This window comes from Herpailurus yagouaroundi, unplaced genomic scaffold (assembly GCF_014898765.1).
Source record: "Herpailurus yagouaroundi ecotype Mexico unplaced genomic scaffold, PumYag 216, whole genome shotgun sequence".
NCBI classification, from domain to species: Eukaryota; Metazoa; Chordata; class Mammalia; order Carnivora; family Felidae; genus Herpailurus; species Herpailurus yagouaroundi.
Window position 1 is genome coordinate 9,287,325 of NW_024412447.1, and position 14,960 is coordinate 9,302,284.

General features: G+C 54.1%; 1 protein-coding gene across 2 annotated transcripts in view; it reads right to left on the minus strand.

Annotated features, from left to right (window-relative positions):
- Positions 1 to 14,960, minus strand: part of POR (cytochrome p450 oxidoreductase) — a 62,993-nt gene that overhangs the window by 6,240 nt on the left and 41,793 nt on the right. For both annotated transcript variants that reach the window (XM_040456091.1, XM_040456092.1), the window contains 2 exons: positions 4,420 to 4,468; positions 146 to 274 (listed from right to left, as the gene is read on the minus strand). In XM_040456091.1, coding sequence (XP_040312025.1) covers positions 146 to 274; positions 4,420 to 4,468 — 178 coding nt within the window. The remainder of the gene's footprint in view (positions 1 to 145; positions 275 to 4,419; positions 4,469 to 14,960) is intronic.

Sequence of the window (14,960 nt, forward strand, 5' to 3'; positions counted from 1 at the left end):
CTGGCTGCCTGGACAAAGGACAGGAGAGACCCGTCCGCGTCCGTCCCTGTGGCTGACACGCCCTTTACACACGTCCACGATCCGGATGTCCTGGTCAGTGCTACTGGGGGAGCCAGGAGAAGGGTCGGGAGTGGGGACTACTCACCAAGTCATACTCCTCGGGGTCTGCAGCCATGCCCCGCATCCCGTAGCGGTGTGCATCCTTGGACAAGCGGTTGGCAAACTCTTCCGCCGTCCCCGTCTGGGAGCCGTAGAACACGATGATGTTCCTGCCCTAGGGAAGGCCAGACACGTGGGGTCAGTGAGGGACCAAGAGCCCAGAGGCTTCTCCAGAGACTCTAGGTGGCCATAGGGTGGGCTAGGCAGGTGAGGTCTTTCCAAGGCATCCTCTTCCTTCCTGCCCCAAGTCTTCCTAAGTCACTCCGGGGCTATCGTCCCACTGCCCCAGCTACTGTGGAGGGCAGTGACAAAGGCCACCCAGACATGCAGCTGCTCAAGGTCACACTTTGGACAGATTTTTAAAGGACACGTTAAAAAGCACGATGTAATGTTCAGTAAAAAAAAAGACCAAACCGTATTCTAGCGTAATCCAATTTTGTTCTCTACGCACAATGGTGTCCATATATACATTTATACACACACACGCACAAGGGAAAAAAAATCTAGCAAGAAGTATACCAAGAGTCTCCAAATGGAGAATTATGGGTAAGTTTTTCTGAATACCTATTCTTTATCTTTATAAAAATCTAGATAAAAGGAAAGGTGCCCAATGGGCTGGCTCCCACATTCTTCATTCCACCCTCCTCCTCCTGTGGCCTCTACAGCTGGAACTCTACTCCCCAGACTCTCAAGGTGGGGCAGCAACTTTGGTCCAGCAAATCAACGTGCTTTACGAGGTCTGGAAGGTGGAAGTGAGGTACAGGCCACCTTCTGGTCCCTTTATGTAGCCATGAGGTTTCTCAGCAGTAGGATTTCAGTGCCCTGACCCCTAGAGGGGTCTCTGATTTTTGCATGGAGCCCTACATATAGGTACAAAGGAAAAAAAAATGTATGGATTATAATTGCTTTAAAATGTCTGCATACCTTTTACATTTCCTGAATTTTCTACCAATCATTTATTTAAAAAGGTATTTTACTTTATTAAAAAATTTTTTTTCTAATGTTTATTTTTGAGACAGAGCATGAGCTGGGGAGGGGCAGAGAGAGAGGGAGACACAGAATCCGCAGCAGGCTCCAGGCTCTGAGCTGTCAGCACGGAGCCCGACGCCATGAACCACAAGATCATGACCTGAGCCGAAGTCGGACACTTAATGGACTGAGCCACTCAGGCACCCCTAAAAAGTTATTTTAAAATAATCACTTACAAAAACTACTTTATAAAAAAGAAAGGCTTATAGAATATCAGGCTAAGGGGACAAAACAGGATATAAAATAGCAGCTAAATGTTTACAGCGGCATCAAAACATATGAAGAACTTCAAAATAAGCCTTAAAAGGAGCGCCGGGTAGTTCAGCTGGTTAAACGTCCGACTCTTGGTTTTGCCTCCGGTCACCATCTCAAGGTTTGTGGGTTCAAGTCCCATGCGGGCTCCACACCAGCAATGCGGACGCTGCTTGTGATTTTTCTCTCGCACTCTCTCTCTGCCCCTCACCTACTCTTTCTCTCTCAAAATAAACTTAAAAAAAAAATTAAGCCTTAGGAGGAACCTGCAAGAAGTTACGGATAAAGGGTTCAACCACAGGGAAAGGCCCTGGGTTTGCAGGGGAAGTCTCAACACAGAAGAGGTCCAGTTCTCCGTTATCAATCCAGAAATGCAACACGAGCTGGCAAAAAATCTGAACAGCTCTTTTTACTTCCTCAAAGTGATATCAAAAACTAAATATAAATTCATCCACTGGAACAGGATTGAGCAGCGAAAAGGAACAAAGTGCTGATGTGCAACACAGACCGGACAAACCCTGAAGACGTGATACTAAGTGAATGATTCCACTTACACGAAATGTCCCAAACCGGCAACTCTGTAAGGGATGCAGGCAATTAATAAAGTGGACGAGCAGTTGCTTTGGGCTGTGGGTGGGGGCTAGGGATTAGTGGGAAGTGGCTGCTAATGGCTATGGGGTGGCCATTTGGGGTGCTGAAGAGGTTCTAAAGCAGTGGTGATGGTTTGCATAAATCTGGGAAAACGTTAAAAAACACTGAAGGATATGCTTTTTTTTTTTTTTTTTTTATCTGAGAGAGCGAGTGCAGTGGAGAGGGGCAGAAGGAGACAGAGAATCCCACGCAGGCTTCTCGCTCAGCACAGAGCCCAATGTGGGGCTCGATCTCATGAACCATGAGACCGTGACCTGAGCCGAAATCAAGAATCAGATGCTTGACTGACTGAGCCCCCCAGGCGCCCTGAAGTGTATACTTACTTTAAAAGGGTGACCTGTGTGGAGTGCACACTGTCTCATTAAAGCTGTTACCCCAAATGCATACATATGAAATAATGGCCAGGAAAAGGGGAAGAGTTGTGGGGGTGGGGCAGAGCCTAGCAGTAAGGATGATCAAAATAAGCTTTCTAAAACCTCAGTAACTGAAACTGTAGGATACTGAACACAGAAAGCCAGATCAAAGCACTGGGACAGGAAAATCTAGAAAAAGGTCCAAATACATATGGGAATTATGTATTTGATAAAAGCAGTGGAGAAAAGGCGGATGCTACTACACGGAACTGAGCGGTGCACAAAAAGGAGCCGGATCCATGCTGCGTGGCTGACGCCGGGATAAACTCCCAGCAGACTGAACGTTAATTATGAACAAGGAAAAAGTACTAGGAAGCACCAGAAGAAAACGTGCAAGAATTCTTTCATCTCCTTAGAGTCAATGACTCCAAGTCCAGGAGTCACAGGAAGAACAATAAAGTGCACTGTGTAACTTGTACACACACACACACACACACACACACACACACACACACACACAATGCCAGGTGAAAACACAAACTACTAACTGGGGAAAATATCTTTAACTCGTGTCACAAACAAGGGGTTAATCTCCCTAAAATGTTAAGGAATTCCTCGAGAAGGCTCAATCCCAACAGAAAAGTGGGCAAAAGAGTTGACTAGAGAGGGGGCGCCTGGGTGGCTCAGTCAGTGAAGCATCTGACGCTTGGTTATGGTCATGATCTCACGGTTTGTGAGATCGAACCCCAAGTTGGGCTCTGCGTTGACACTGTGGAGCCTGCTTGGGATTCTCTCGGCCCCTCCCCTGCTCTTGCTCTCTCTCTAAAATAAATAAACTTAAAAAAAAAAAAAGATTTGAACAGAGAATCCATAAAGAAAGAAATGCCATCATCAGCTACAAAAATCTGCTGAAATGCATTCATAAGGAAAATGCAAATTAGAAGAGCACAGGAATATCTGCTTTTAACCTAGAAAACTGGCACACACACACCCCCCCTCCCTCCCCCGACTCACCGACTCGGGCGATACGCTCTACTGGCAAGGCTTTGGGGCAACAGGTTTTCTCACACACGGCTAACGAGAGTGCCCTGGTGTGAGCCGGGGTCAGGGGAGGGACAATCTGGCAGCTTCTATCACACTACAAATGCACACACCTCTGGGTCCAACGATTCTACTTCTGGGATTTTATCGTATTAGCAGATGTGGAAATTGGCCTAGAGTCAGAGCAGCATCGTTTGTAAGAGGTGGAAGTTAGGAACGGTCCAAGTGCCCGCTGGCAGGGCAGTGTCCAAACAAATTCTAGGATTCACGGTCACGGGATGAAATCACTACGCAGCTACAGTAAGGAACGAGGGCGGGGTCTCTGAATCGCTAGGGAAGAAACGCCAACATAGATCAGCCAAAAAAAAAAAAAAAAAAAAAAGGCACGGTTTATAACCGTGTACGTAATAGGCCAGCTTTTGTGTTTTAAAAAGATGTAAAATGAGAATCTGGGTTTTTTTCCCCCACGTGTGCATCAAGAAGCTCTAGAAGGATCCATAAAATACTAACAATGATGATGAGTGGCAGGAGAGAGGCTTTCCCCTGAATAGTTTGGGATTCTGACCATGCACATGAGGTACTTTCTCGTAACATTTAACAAACAAAACCGGATCAGGCTGTAGCTGCGCTCCGGCCACAGCTATGTGAGGTTTCCGTCTGCTCGTGGGCAGAGCCTGGACCGGGAGGGAGGACGAGGGACAGTCCCCAGAGTCAGAGCGAGGGGAGACCCTTACAGTCTGGTTTGTTCACCAAGTAAACATCGGAGGGTAAACTGTCCCAGGAAAGCAGAGCACCTTTGACGCTTTGGTTAGATGACAATGTTCTAGCCCGCTCTTCCCTCGGCTCCAGTGAAGCTGGCCTTCTGCTGGACCTCCCTCCCCGGCTGCCAGGGCCGCGACCCCCCGCAAAGAGCACAGACACACAGAAAACTCACCGTCTTCTTCATCTTTTCCACAAAGCTGCTGTCTTTGACAGAGGAGGTCCTGAAAAACAGAAGTAGCTGATGGGCAGGGGGCACATGTGGCAGCATGGAGGGGAGCCCCAGCTCCGGCCCGAGCCGCGCCTCGGGCTGGGGGACAGGACCCTGGGCGGGGCCTCCCCGTGTCCTCTACGGCAGGCCCGAAGCCTCTGGAGACACCACCACCTTCAGAGCCAGGACCTGCGGCCCCAGACAGAGGAGAACGAGGGTGGAGGGCTTGACTCCCATCCCGTGCCATCCAGCCAACAGTTCCGATGGCCCGGTCACCCCTCTGATCCCCACAGGCTCCCAGGGCCACAGACCGGGGCAGGCAAGTCCCTTCAGAAGCTGTCCCAGCCTCGCCTGACATTCTGCTCCACACTCGGATGCACCGATTTATATGCCGCTCCCTCGTGATGGCCCTCAGCATTCTGTCCCACCGCGGCCTCCAGCCACTTCCTCTGCTGACAGACCCCTGCTCCACCCCTGAACCCCGTTTCCGTCCCCCACACTGGGTCACATTACCTGTTCCCTCCTCTGTGACCATGGCACCTTCCAAAGCCCCAGACCTCGTCCTCTCCAGAGAGGACCCGTCTACTCTCCATTCCCTGCTGCTGGCCTCGTGCCCACTCCCTCCCATTTCCTATCCTTTCCCTTCTCTCTCTCCCTGCCCCAGGCCTGCAGGGCCAGGTAAAGATGCCCAGTGAGCCGCGCCAGGGACTCTCAGGCCTATGCCAGCAAGGTGCAAAAAACATACCTTTCTGTGAACGGCAAATCTTTAGATTGTGTGAAATGCAGCCCGTCTAAGATATGGCTGTCTCCATTCAAAACAAAATGAGTTATGGGGCACCTGGGTGGCTCAGTCGGTTAAGTGTCCGACTTTGGCTCAGGTCATGATCTCACAATCCGTGAGTTTGAGCCCCACGTCGGGCTCTGTGCTGACAGCTCAGAGCCCGGAGCCTGCTTTGGATTCTGTGTCTTCCTCTCTCTCTCTGCCCCTCCTCTGCTCTCTCTCTCTCAAATATGAACAAACACTAAAAAAATAAAAATGAAAAAAAACCACGACACAATTAAGGTAATGAAAGGCAAGCCACAGCATGGGACAAGATGTTTGCAACTTATGTCTATCTGACAAAGGACTTGAGCTGAGAATCTCAGGAATCCCTACACGTCAATTAGGGAAAGATGAATAATCCAACAGAAAAACTGTCAAAAGACTTGAACAAGGGGCGCCTGGGTGGCGCAGTCGGTTAAGCGTCCGACTTCAGCCAGGTCACGATCTCGCGGTCCGTGAGTTCGAGCCCCGCGTCAGGCTCTGGGCTGATGGTTCAGAGCCTGGAGCCTGTTTCCGATTCTGTGTCTCCCTCTCTCTCTGCCCCTCCCCCGTTCATGCTCTGTCTCTCTCTGTCCCAAAAATAAAAAAAAAATAAAAACGTTGAAAAAAAAAAAAAGACTTGAACAAGCACTTTCCTTTTTATTTATTTTTTTAAGATTTTAAGTAATCTCTACACCCAGTGTGGGGCTCAAACCCACAACCCCGAGATTGAAAGTCATGTGTTCTTCCAACTGAGCCAGCCAGGTGCCCCCTGAACAAGCGCTTTCTGAAAGACAGTCTCTAAATGGCCAAAGGACATATGGGAAGGTGCTGGACGTTAGTAGTAACCAGAGAAACGGAAAACAAAACCCCAGTGAGATCTGCACACGCACCAGAATGGCTACCACGGGAGAGACGGAGCGCATCACACGCAGGCGGAGCTCTGGTGGGGAGCACAGCACGGCCCAGCTGCCCTGGAACACCGTTCGGCAGTATCTCCTTAAACCTACAACCCGGCAATTCAGTCCCTGGTAGACAGCGGGCAGAGCACATTGGTGCCTGTGCACCAAAAGCTGTGCATAGAAGGTTCCAGCAGCGTTAGACACGCGGGTGCCAAACAGGAAACAACCCTAATGATGTCCATCCGCAGGAGGACAAACAAACAGTGGCACATTTACACGATGGAATATTCTCCACCGCAGCAGTGGAAACCCACAAACGATCGGTACGCACACGGGGAGGAGGGAGCCTCAGGGCGTAATGCTGAGTTCGAGGCGCCGGATCCGTACGACTTTGTTATGCAAGGTCCCCACGCAGGAACAGGAGGCAGGACCCAGGGAGGGACAGCAGGGGCGCCCGGGGTGCTCGAACAATCTGTGCCTTGATCCGGGTGGTGGTTACCCACCCCCGCTCACGTGGCGAGGTCACCCTGTGTGTACCTTTCTGCAGATACTGTATCTCAAGAACACTCGCGCTTACACAATTTGCTCCCCAAATCCACTTTTTCCGGCAACCAAGACCCTCGGGGAGGCAGGGGTGGCAACGAGGTGGAGGGCCGAGCAGCGGCTCTGGAGCCGTGCGATTCCCAGCCTGCCACCTTGCAGCTGCGTGAACTTGAACCTCAGCCAGAACACGGGACCAACAAATACCGCTTCGGAGGCTTCTCCAAATGTCAAACGAAGGAAAAGCACAACAGGCACGCAGCACGCAGTCCGGCAAGCGCAGGCTCTCGGCGGCACCCGCCGCCCGCTTTACAGGAAGGCTGCCGGAGGCCTGACTCGCGGTCTGACTCCAAGGTCTTTGCTCTTTCCACTACATCCTGTGGCTTCCTGCGCGTGGGAAAGCGCAATAAAGCAAAAGCGGAGTCAGCACGCACCCGCACGTGCGTGCTCACACACGTGTACACAACCTACAACCGCATAAATGTGGTATCTGCTGGGGCCAGAGGCCTGGAGTCTGTGGAAAGACCTCGGTGAAGGCTGCTTCTCAGGACGCCTCTGCAAAGCTGCTTAGACACGTGATTTTGCAGACATAAAGATAACAGACTTGGTTACGCTCCCCTGGGTTTCTCACTACATTGGCAGCTCCAGGACCAGAGCCACTTTTAGGGCCCCAGAGGGAAATAACATCACCTGTGGGGCCCCAGGGGCGGCAAGGCCTGGCGCCGGTCTTGGCCACTCCAGCTTCTTCCCTCCACCCCAGAGGCACCCCGACAGGCAGCTGGGGGCCGGCTGCCCAGACCTCCCCCCCGGAGATGGCCCAGCTGCCCAGGAACCCCGAGCAGGCCCTCCCTGACTCTCCATTACCCCACCCAGCACCCCCTGGGGAAGGCCCACCCCTAAAGGGCGGCAGGGCCAGGGCAAGAGCAAGAATGGAGGCCCTCAGGCCGGGTCCCCCCACCCCCCACTCCGACCCGTACTCCAGAAGAATCTGGTGTCTGTCTGGACATCTCGGATCGCATGTCCGACTTCTGTCCCTGCCCTGCCACGAGCAGCCACGTCTTCCCTGCCCTTCCGGTTTAGGCTCTGCCTAAGCCAGAGCGCTTGCCAGCTGTGCCCACCCGTGGGCTCACACGCATGCTCCCCCAGGACCCCGTCAGGTGAATACAGCAAGGCGCACAGGGTTGGGACTCCCACCGCGGCTCACCTTCTGAGTTCTGAGCTAAGAGAACAGACTGCCTGCATTTCAACATAAACCAAACTAAAATCCAAACTGATGCTTACATATCAGCCAGCTAGGTGAGTGTTTTTGATTAGATACTCTAAGAAAAGAGCAGGCACAGAAGCACATGCAGTTTCCATTTATACGGTGCTGTGGCTGTTCAAGACCCACTGATCGTACGTTTTAAAAAATGGTCAGAAAGATGAAGTTTAAGAGGTGTGAATTTCTCCCCAACTGAAAAGTGGAACAAACTAAATGCATTTAGTTGACACCTAAAAAGCGCGAGGTGACTCAGTCAGTTGAACGTCCAACTTTGGCTCAGGTCACGATCTCACAGTTCATGGGTTCAAGCCCCGTGTCGGGCTCTCTGCTGACAACTCAGAGCCTGGAGCCTGCTTCAGATTCTGTATCTCCCTCTCTGTCCCTCCCCCACTGTGCGCTCTCTCTCTCTCTCTCTCTCTGTCTCAAATATAAACATTAAAAAAATTTTTTTAAATACATTTTATAGTTATAAAACTGGGGGCAACTCCAATGTCTAAAAATCAGGGACAGGCTGGACAGGTTACGCAGCACAATATGACACTGTTCACTACTGAACAGTGAAGTGTGGATCGCCTCTATGGGCGTGGAAGGATGTTCTTGATTCACTAAGTGGAAAAAATCAGGTTATAGGATAATGCAGGCGACACGATCCCGTTTTGTTTAGAAGGGAGGGTACAGAAGCGCACATGTGATGGACGCCTGGGTGGCTCAGTCAGCTGAGCATCCAACTCTTGATTTCAGCTCAGGTCATGATCCCAGGGTGGTGGGATCGAGCCCTGGGTCAGGCTACGTGCTAAGTGTGGAGTCTGCTTTAGATTTTCTCTCTCCCTCTGCCCCTCTCACATGGTCTCTGAAATGAAATTAAATGCATAAACAGTTTTAATAAAAAAAAAAGGGCATGCGTGAGCACGTTAAGGATTGTTCTCTCCCCGTGTTGAGCGCCTGGGAGTCTCTTTTGTTTCCTTCTACGGCTGATTTCTACTCCTAACCCCCTCACCCCTGTTCTTCCTACAGTGAACACGTAATGCTTCTGTAATAAGAAAATAAGAATTACATTCTAGGTTTAGAAACGTGCGTGGATACGGACAGATTTGGGAGGTTCCGTCCGATAAGGACAATTGGAATGGCTAAGTCCCGAGTAGAGATGGCGTCAGAGATGCAGGGCTGAGGAACACAGAGGCCTCTGATGCAGAGCGCGTCTCCACCCTGCAGATCCCCTGCGCCTCACCGACCTCCTGCTCACCGTTGCCCTGGGTCGCCCTCCGTCTCTGCCCACAATGCCCTTTCTCTAACTTTGTCCCACGAGCTCCTATGTACCCCATCTCTGAAGACACAACATACACTTTCCTCTTCAGAGCACCCTGTTTGTCACCACCTTCAATAGGGCACAGGCCTCGGTTCAGGCCCTCGACTCCATGTTCACGACTCATGGCTCCATCTGAGGCCTGGGGGGAGCTGTCAGGGCCTCGGCACCGGGCACCGTGCCTGGCACCGGGCACGGCCTCTGGGGCGTCAGGCCTGAGAGGCTGTTGGAGGGGTCAGGGTCTGCCATCAGCAGAAAAGCCAACTCTTGTCTCTTCTCAAGGATTGAGGTTTCCACAGAAGCCGCATCTGAAGAAGGGGGGCTTGAAGACACGAGGGGTGCCCTGCCGCCCTGAGTGCCTGCGCCAGCCTCCGCCTTCCGAAGGCCTCCCACCAGCTAGGGGAGAGACAGGCTCCGAGGGCCATCATGGAGGAGGGAAGGGCCCAGCCCTCCGAAGGGGAGGAGGCTCCGGTTTGAATCCTGGATCTGCCACCAAATGGGCCTGTGGTGGCATCGCAAGGCCTTGGACTTCTCTTACTGAAAACATTGAATCTTGGCTTCTGCAATGTCCCCTCCCTGTTCCTCGTACAGCATTGGGAGTGTGGTTAACTCTCAGGGATAAAGAGGGTGTTCCCTAGAAGAGAGCAACCTGGGTCACTCTGTAATTTCAAAAACGCCGAGTGGCACAAAGTGGCAAGTGCTAAGACCAAAAGGGGGGACCAGACAGTCCACCCACAGGGCATCTGCAGAAACCGGGAAAGGCCTCCCAGAAGGGCTGGGCTCTATTCTCAGACAGAAAACAGATCCCAAGGGAAAGCCACGGAAACCGGGCAGCCGACAGGCTCTTGGATGAGGCCCGTGCAGCCAGCGGGGAGCTCAGCCCTGGCGGCCCAGGGGTGCGTGGCCTCTGACCCAGACGCATGGGGCCGGGATGCCAGGCTGGCGGCTCTGGGAGCCGGGGGGCCCTCCAGGTCTGGCTGAGAATGTTCGAGGCGGGGAGAGATGGGCTAGCCCTCCTGCCCCTAGAGGAAGTTCTCCCAAGAAGCCTGAGCACCTCTGTGCTTCAGCCCCTGGGAAAGGAGGCATGCTCCCATCTTTTCCCCTTGGCTTCAGGGCTGGCTTCCAGAGATCGGGGGCAGATCGCACCCCATGGGGGGAAGGGAAAGCCAAGGACCCTAAGGAAGACCCCTTGCCTCCAGTCATTGGCCTGACATGACACGGTACAGTTTCCTACTGGTCACATGTGGCCTCGAGGAACAGCAGAATCCACCCTTCCCCCCCCCCGCCCCCCACCTCCCGCAAAGCCCTGATGCCAGGCTCAAGGTGGCAGAGTTCACCTGCTTGGCCTGTGCAAGGCCACACCTGAGCGCCCTCAAAAGGTCTAACCCAACCTGACAGCTTCATCCTGGGATGTGCCCCTGGAACCTGATCTTCCCCAGGTGGAAGACTCGGTGACTGGGGCCTTCCTGGTTTCCAGTCCAAATCCCTTCCTTTGGAAGCGGGGAAATGCAGCCTGAAAGCCAGGACCAAAGGGGCTGATGGTCCTATGCCCTGCTGAGCCCCCCAGGGGACTGCTCCAACTCTGCTGGTCAACTCCACAGGGCACCCTCCTCATGCATCTGGGGTGTCCCTGTCCAGGAAGGGGCCCCCTCCTGAGGGGCATCAGTGTGGTCTGCAGCAGAGACACGTCTGGAACTGACCTTCTCAAGGTTGGCTCGTCCCGCGGAGAGGAGTACGTGCACCCCATGATTTCTCTCCCGACCCCGGGACTTAAGGGAAGAGGCAGCTTCCGGCTGTCTCCGGGAAACAGGCAGGGAGCCTGCGGCTAGGAAGTCGGGCTCTGTCCATCTCTCCGCAGTGCTGGCGGGGCCGGCAGACTGGCCCGGGACTCTAAAAGTTCTCCCCAGCCCTCTCGAAGTGTCTGCTGAGCCCCTGCCTACGTCTGTCCCCACAGGCGCAGGCAGGACTTGGGACTCCAGCCTGAGACCTCCCATGATCCCCTGCGTTTGGGCGTACACCCCTCCTCCTTCTGTATGGACCAAGGGAAGGAGAAAACCTTTCCAACCCCGACTCGGGTCTCCTTGGTAACTGTTTATATCGGAGTCCTTTCTCCCTACTTCCTCCCCCTTTCCCAATTAAAAAAAAAAAAAAAAGGGGAAGTCTTGAGGCTGAATAGAGCTCTTCTAGACACTAGAAGGCAGCTGTGCAGGTTGCTATGGCTGGGCTGTCTCTCCACAAAGGAAGCGGCATTGATCCCGCTGCCAGGGCGCCTCAGGATCATATTAAATTAGTTCTGGTTCCTGTCTTCCTCCCCACAAAAGAACTATGGGCAGCAGAGCCCAAGATGCGGGGCCCAGGTCACCTGGGAGCAGCATGTATGCAGAGGGCAGGCCTGCCCCCCACAAGGTGGACCCCACATTCGCTGCGGAGACATTTCCTCCCGGCAGCGGGGGGGGGGGGGCGGCGGGGGGGGGCAGCCCATCAGAGGCCCCCCAGGACAAAAAGCCAGCAGAGGAGATGGCAGCTGGGTCGGGCTTGGAGCCCAGAGACCACGCGGGTCCAATTAGAATTTTCTACTCCCAAATTGGGAGCAGGAGTCTCTCCATCCAAGCTTCAGAAGTCAACTGCGGGATGCACAAAAGGGAGGGCGGATGAAAGCACTGAGTCACTTGCATGAAGATGAACCAAGATGTCCCCGGGGTGATTCATTTCCTTTCCAGTCCCGGCAACACGCAGAGGAGTTTGGAAAACTCCGACTCGAGTGTCCTTTTCTACAGCACGGATTTCTCCTGAGACTCTCCCCTGCCCTTGGCGACACACAAGGCAGCCAGGCAGCCGCTGTGGAACAGCTGCCTTCTGGGGCCGGTGTGGTGGCCGGTTCTCCACCCCCAGGGGCAAGGAGCCTGCCACCAGAGAGGGGTGAGCCGGGGCAGGCCAGCCAGGGCTGTGGCTGAAAGCAAACGGTGTGCAAGAGCTGCCTTTTGTGAATACAAAGTGATTCCCCGGAGCTTAAATAAGAACCAGCAGGTGAACAAGGGCAGATCAGCAGGGGCACCCTGGGAGGACACTGCCACCAGCAGTGGCTGCCCTCTGGCAGGTGGGAGGTCATGAGTCAAAGCCAAAGCAGGGAATGGGAAGTATAACTTATTGAGTGCCTACTGTATGACAGTCAGTATTCAAGGAACTCTATACTGTATTTCATTTAATCTTCCTCACCCTGCCAGATGGGCTCTTGGATTTCACAGCCAAGGGCAGCGAGGCTCCGGGGACAGTGGGAAGCCAACTCTGGGCCTGTGGAAGCCCAGAGCCACAGCAGTGCACGGCCGCCCCCATGAGCAGAGCAGACTGTGTGCCCCCATCCCACCCCGTGGGGCCAACCACCGCTGACAGGAGTCACCAGGCACGCTCAGAGAGCACACTTCCCGGCCCCTCCCGGGGATCCTCGGCCCTTGTCATTTGGCATGTTCGGAGGCTCGAGGGGGCTGCCGTTTCCTTCAGGGACATCCCACCACACAGCCTTCAACGCGTATCCACCAACACGCACATCAGGCCTCCACACCTGCCGTGCGTGGCCCAGGTGGCCTGCCTTCCCAACACCGCGGGGCAGCACGCTGGCCTCTCCCTTCCAGCCCTACAGACCCCCGGGGCGGTGCCTCTGGAAGACTGGGTGCGGGCAGGGTCAGCGCTCTTGTGCAGGAGAGCGAGAGAGACACTGAGGTCCACGGCCCTGCTCGGTGTTATTCGCCAGTGACAGTGACAGAGAGAAGTCATCCTCTGCTCAGATGCCTTGTCTCTTGTCTCCATCGGCTTTGCCATTTGCAAATGGAGATGAGAGCCCTGTTTTACAAAAGCCCCAGCCCAGAACCCTTTCTCTGCAGTGCTGACACCTTCTGCTCTGCGTGCGCTGTTCTCCTCGGAACCTCAGGCCCCTTGCCAGTGCCCGCCGGTCAATGCCAGTGCCACTGGGTGACCTTCCTCCAAGCCACTCCAGCTGCTCTCAGGACTCTGCCCCGGTTCAGTCCTTCCCTTGGGTCCCCTTTAGTGTCAGATAAAACCCACCCCGGGGAAGGCCCGAGGCCCTGTAAAATTTACCCCCAGCCTTTTCTCTCCTGTCTCAGCTCGGTGACCCCTGACCCCCACTGTGACTCCCAACCCACTAGTAACCCTGATGCTCTCCATGACCCGACCCCCTCCATCAACCTCAGTCCCCTCCACGAGCCCCAATGCCTCCGTGACCCCCAACTCCCTTGCTGACCCCCGACTCCTTCATGATTCCCAATTCCGTCAGCGACCCTCGACTCCCTTCATGACACCTAACTCCCTCACGGACCTCTACCTGGGCTCTGGCAGACACACCATTGCCAGCGGAGCCCTGGCTTCTGCACACGTCTCTGCTCTGTGTGCCCTGCTCTGTCTGTGCCACAGACCCCCGCCGATGTCCGCCTGTCTATGCCAACGCCAGCTTTCTACTTAGCCTCCCAGACTCAGTTTGGGGGCACCTCAATCCTGACGTGCCCACCCATGGAGGGCTGACCCTCTTCTGCATTCCCACCGCCTCTAGCAACACTCCTCTCTCCCGCATGCACGAGAGCCCCCAAGGACACTGCTTACCCCTGCGCCCTGGTGCCTGGCACAGAGAGGGAACCACGGGCAGTGAGCACCGGGTGCTACTCAGCGAGGTCGAGAGGTCCACGCCTTCCCGGACAGGCCACCTTTGGAGTTGTAGGCACAAGGCAGAATGGCAAAGCCACTCCGGTCTCATCAGGGGACAGGGAGGAAGGAGAGGCAGTGAAGCCGCTCACGGTCGGGGGGGCAGTGGAAAACCCAGGTCTGCGCTTGCGGGGGCGGCGTGAATACCCCAGAGCCCCTCTTCTCGCCACTTCCCGACAGCGGGAGGCTTCAGGCACTGTCCACCCTCCGCGTCCACAGAAGCCTATCCTACACACTCTCCTCTTTGCACAACTCCTGTGTGTTTCTATTTTCACCTTCGGCAGAGCCAAGGACGTCTCTCTAGCAAGAGTGACCCTGAACTGGATGCGGACGAAGTCCGGCTCATTCTCCATCTGTCGGCACCCGCCAGACGCAGGCGGATGGAAACGAAGTTGGCGGCCTTGGCTCCTGGATTTCCTGGCCCTTCCGTTGAGAGCAAGCCCCCAGATAAAGATCACATAGGAAAATGAGCTCCTCTGTGGCTTTTCAGAAGCAAGCCCCAGTGGGATGGAATGGGCAAAATCCAGACTGTGGGAAACTGAAACAAACGATCTGGTTCTGGAACAAAAACGCTGCAGGGAAAAACCAGGGATGGAGGGGAAGCCTGTTCAGTGAGAGACTTCCTGTCATGTTGAGGAGAAGCCAGGCCCCGAAGGCCGTAGCCACATAATTCCATTCACATGACATTTGGGAAAAGGCAAAAGTACGGGGACACAAATAAGATCATGGTCACTAGAGGTGGGGGTGGGTGGGTATTAACTGCAAAGGGACACAGTGGGGGGAGGGGGTCACGGGGACTTTGGGTAAAAGGAATTTATTCAAAGTCCCTCCCCCGCAATCAAACTTAAAGACAAAACTCACAGGTGTCTGCACTTGGCCCTAACTCTTTGTTTTTCTAGGTCAAGGTGCCCTACATTCTCAGAAAACAGACCCTAACTACAAAATGTATTCTCCTCTAGCCTGACTACAATCTGCATCCCAGATGAG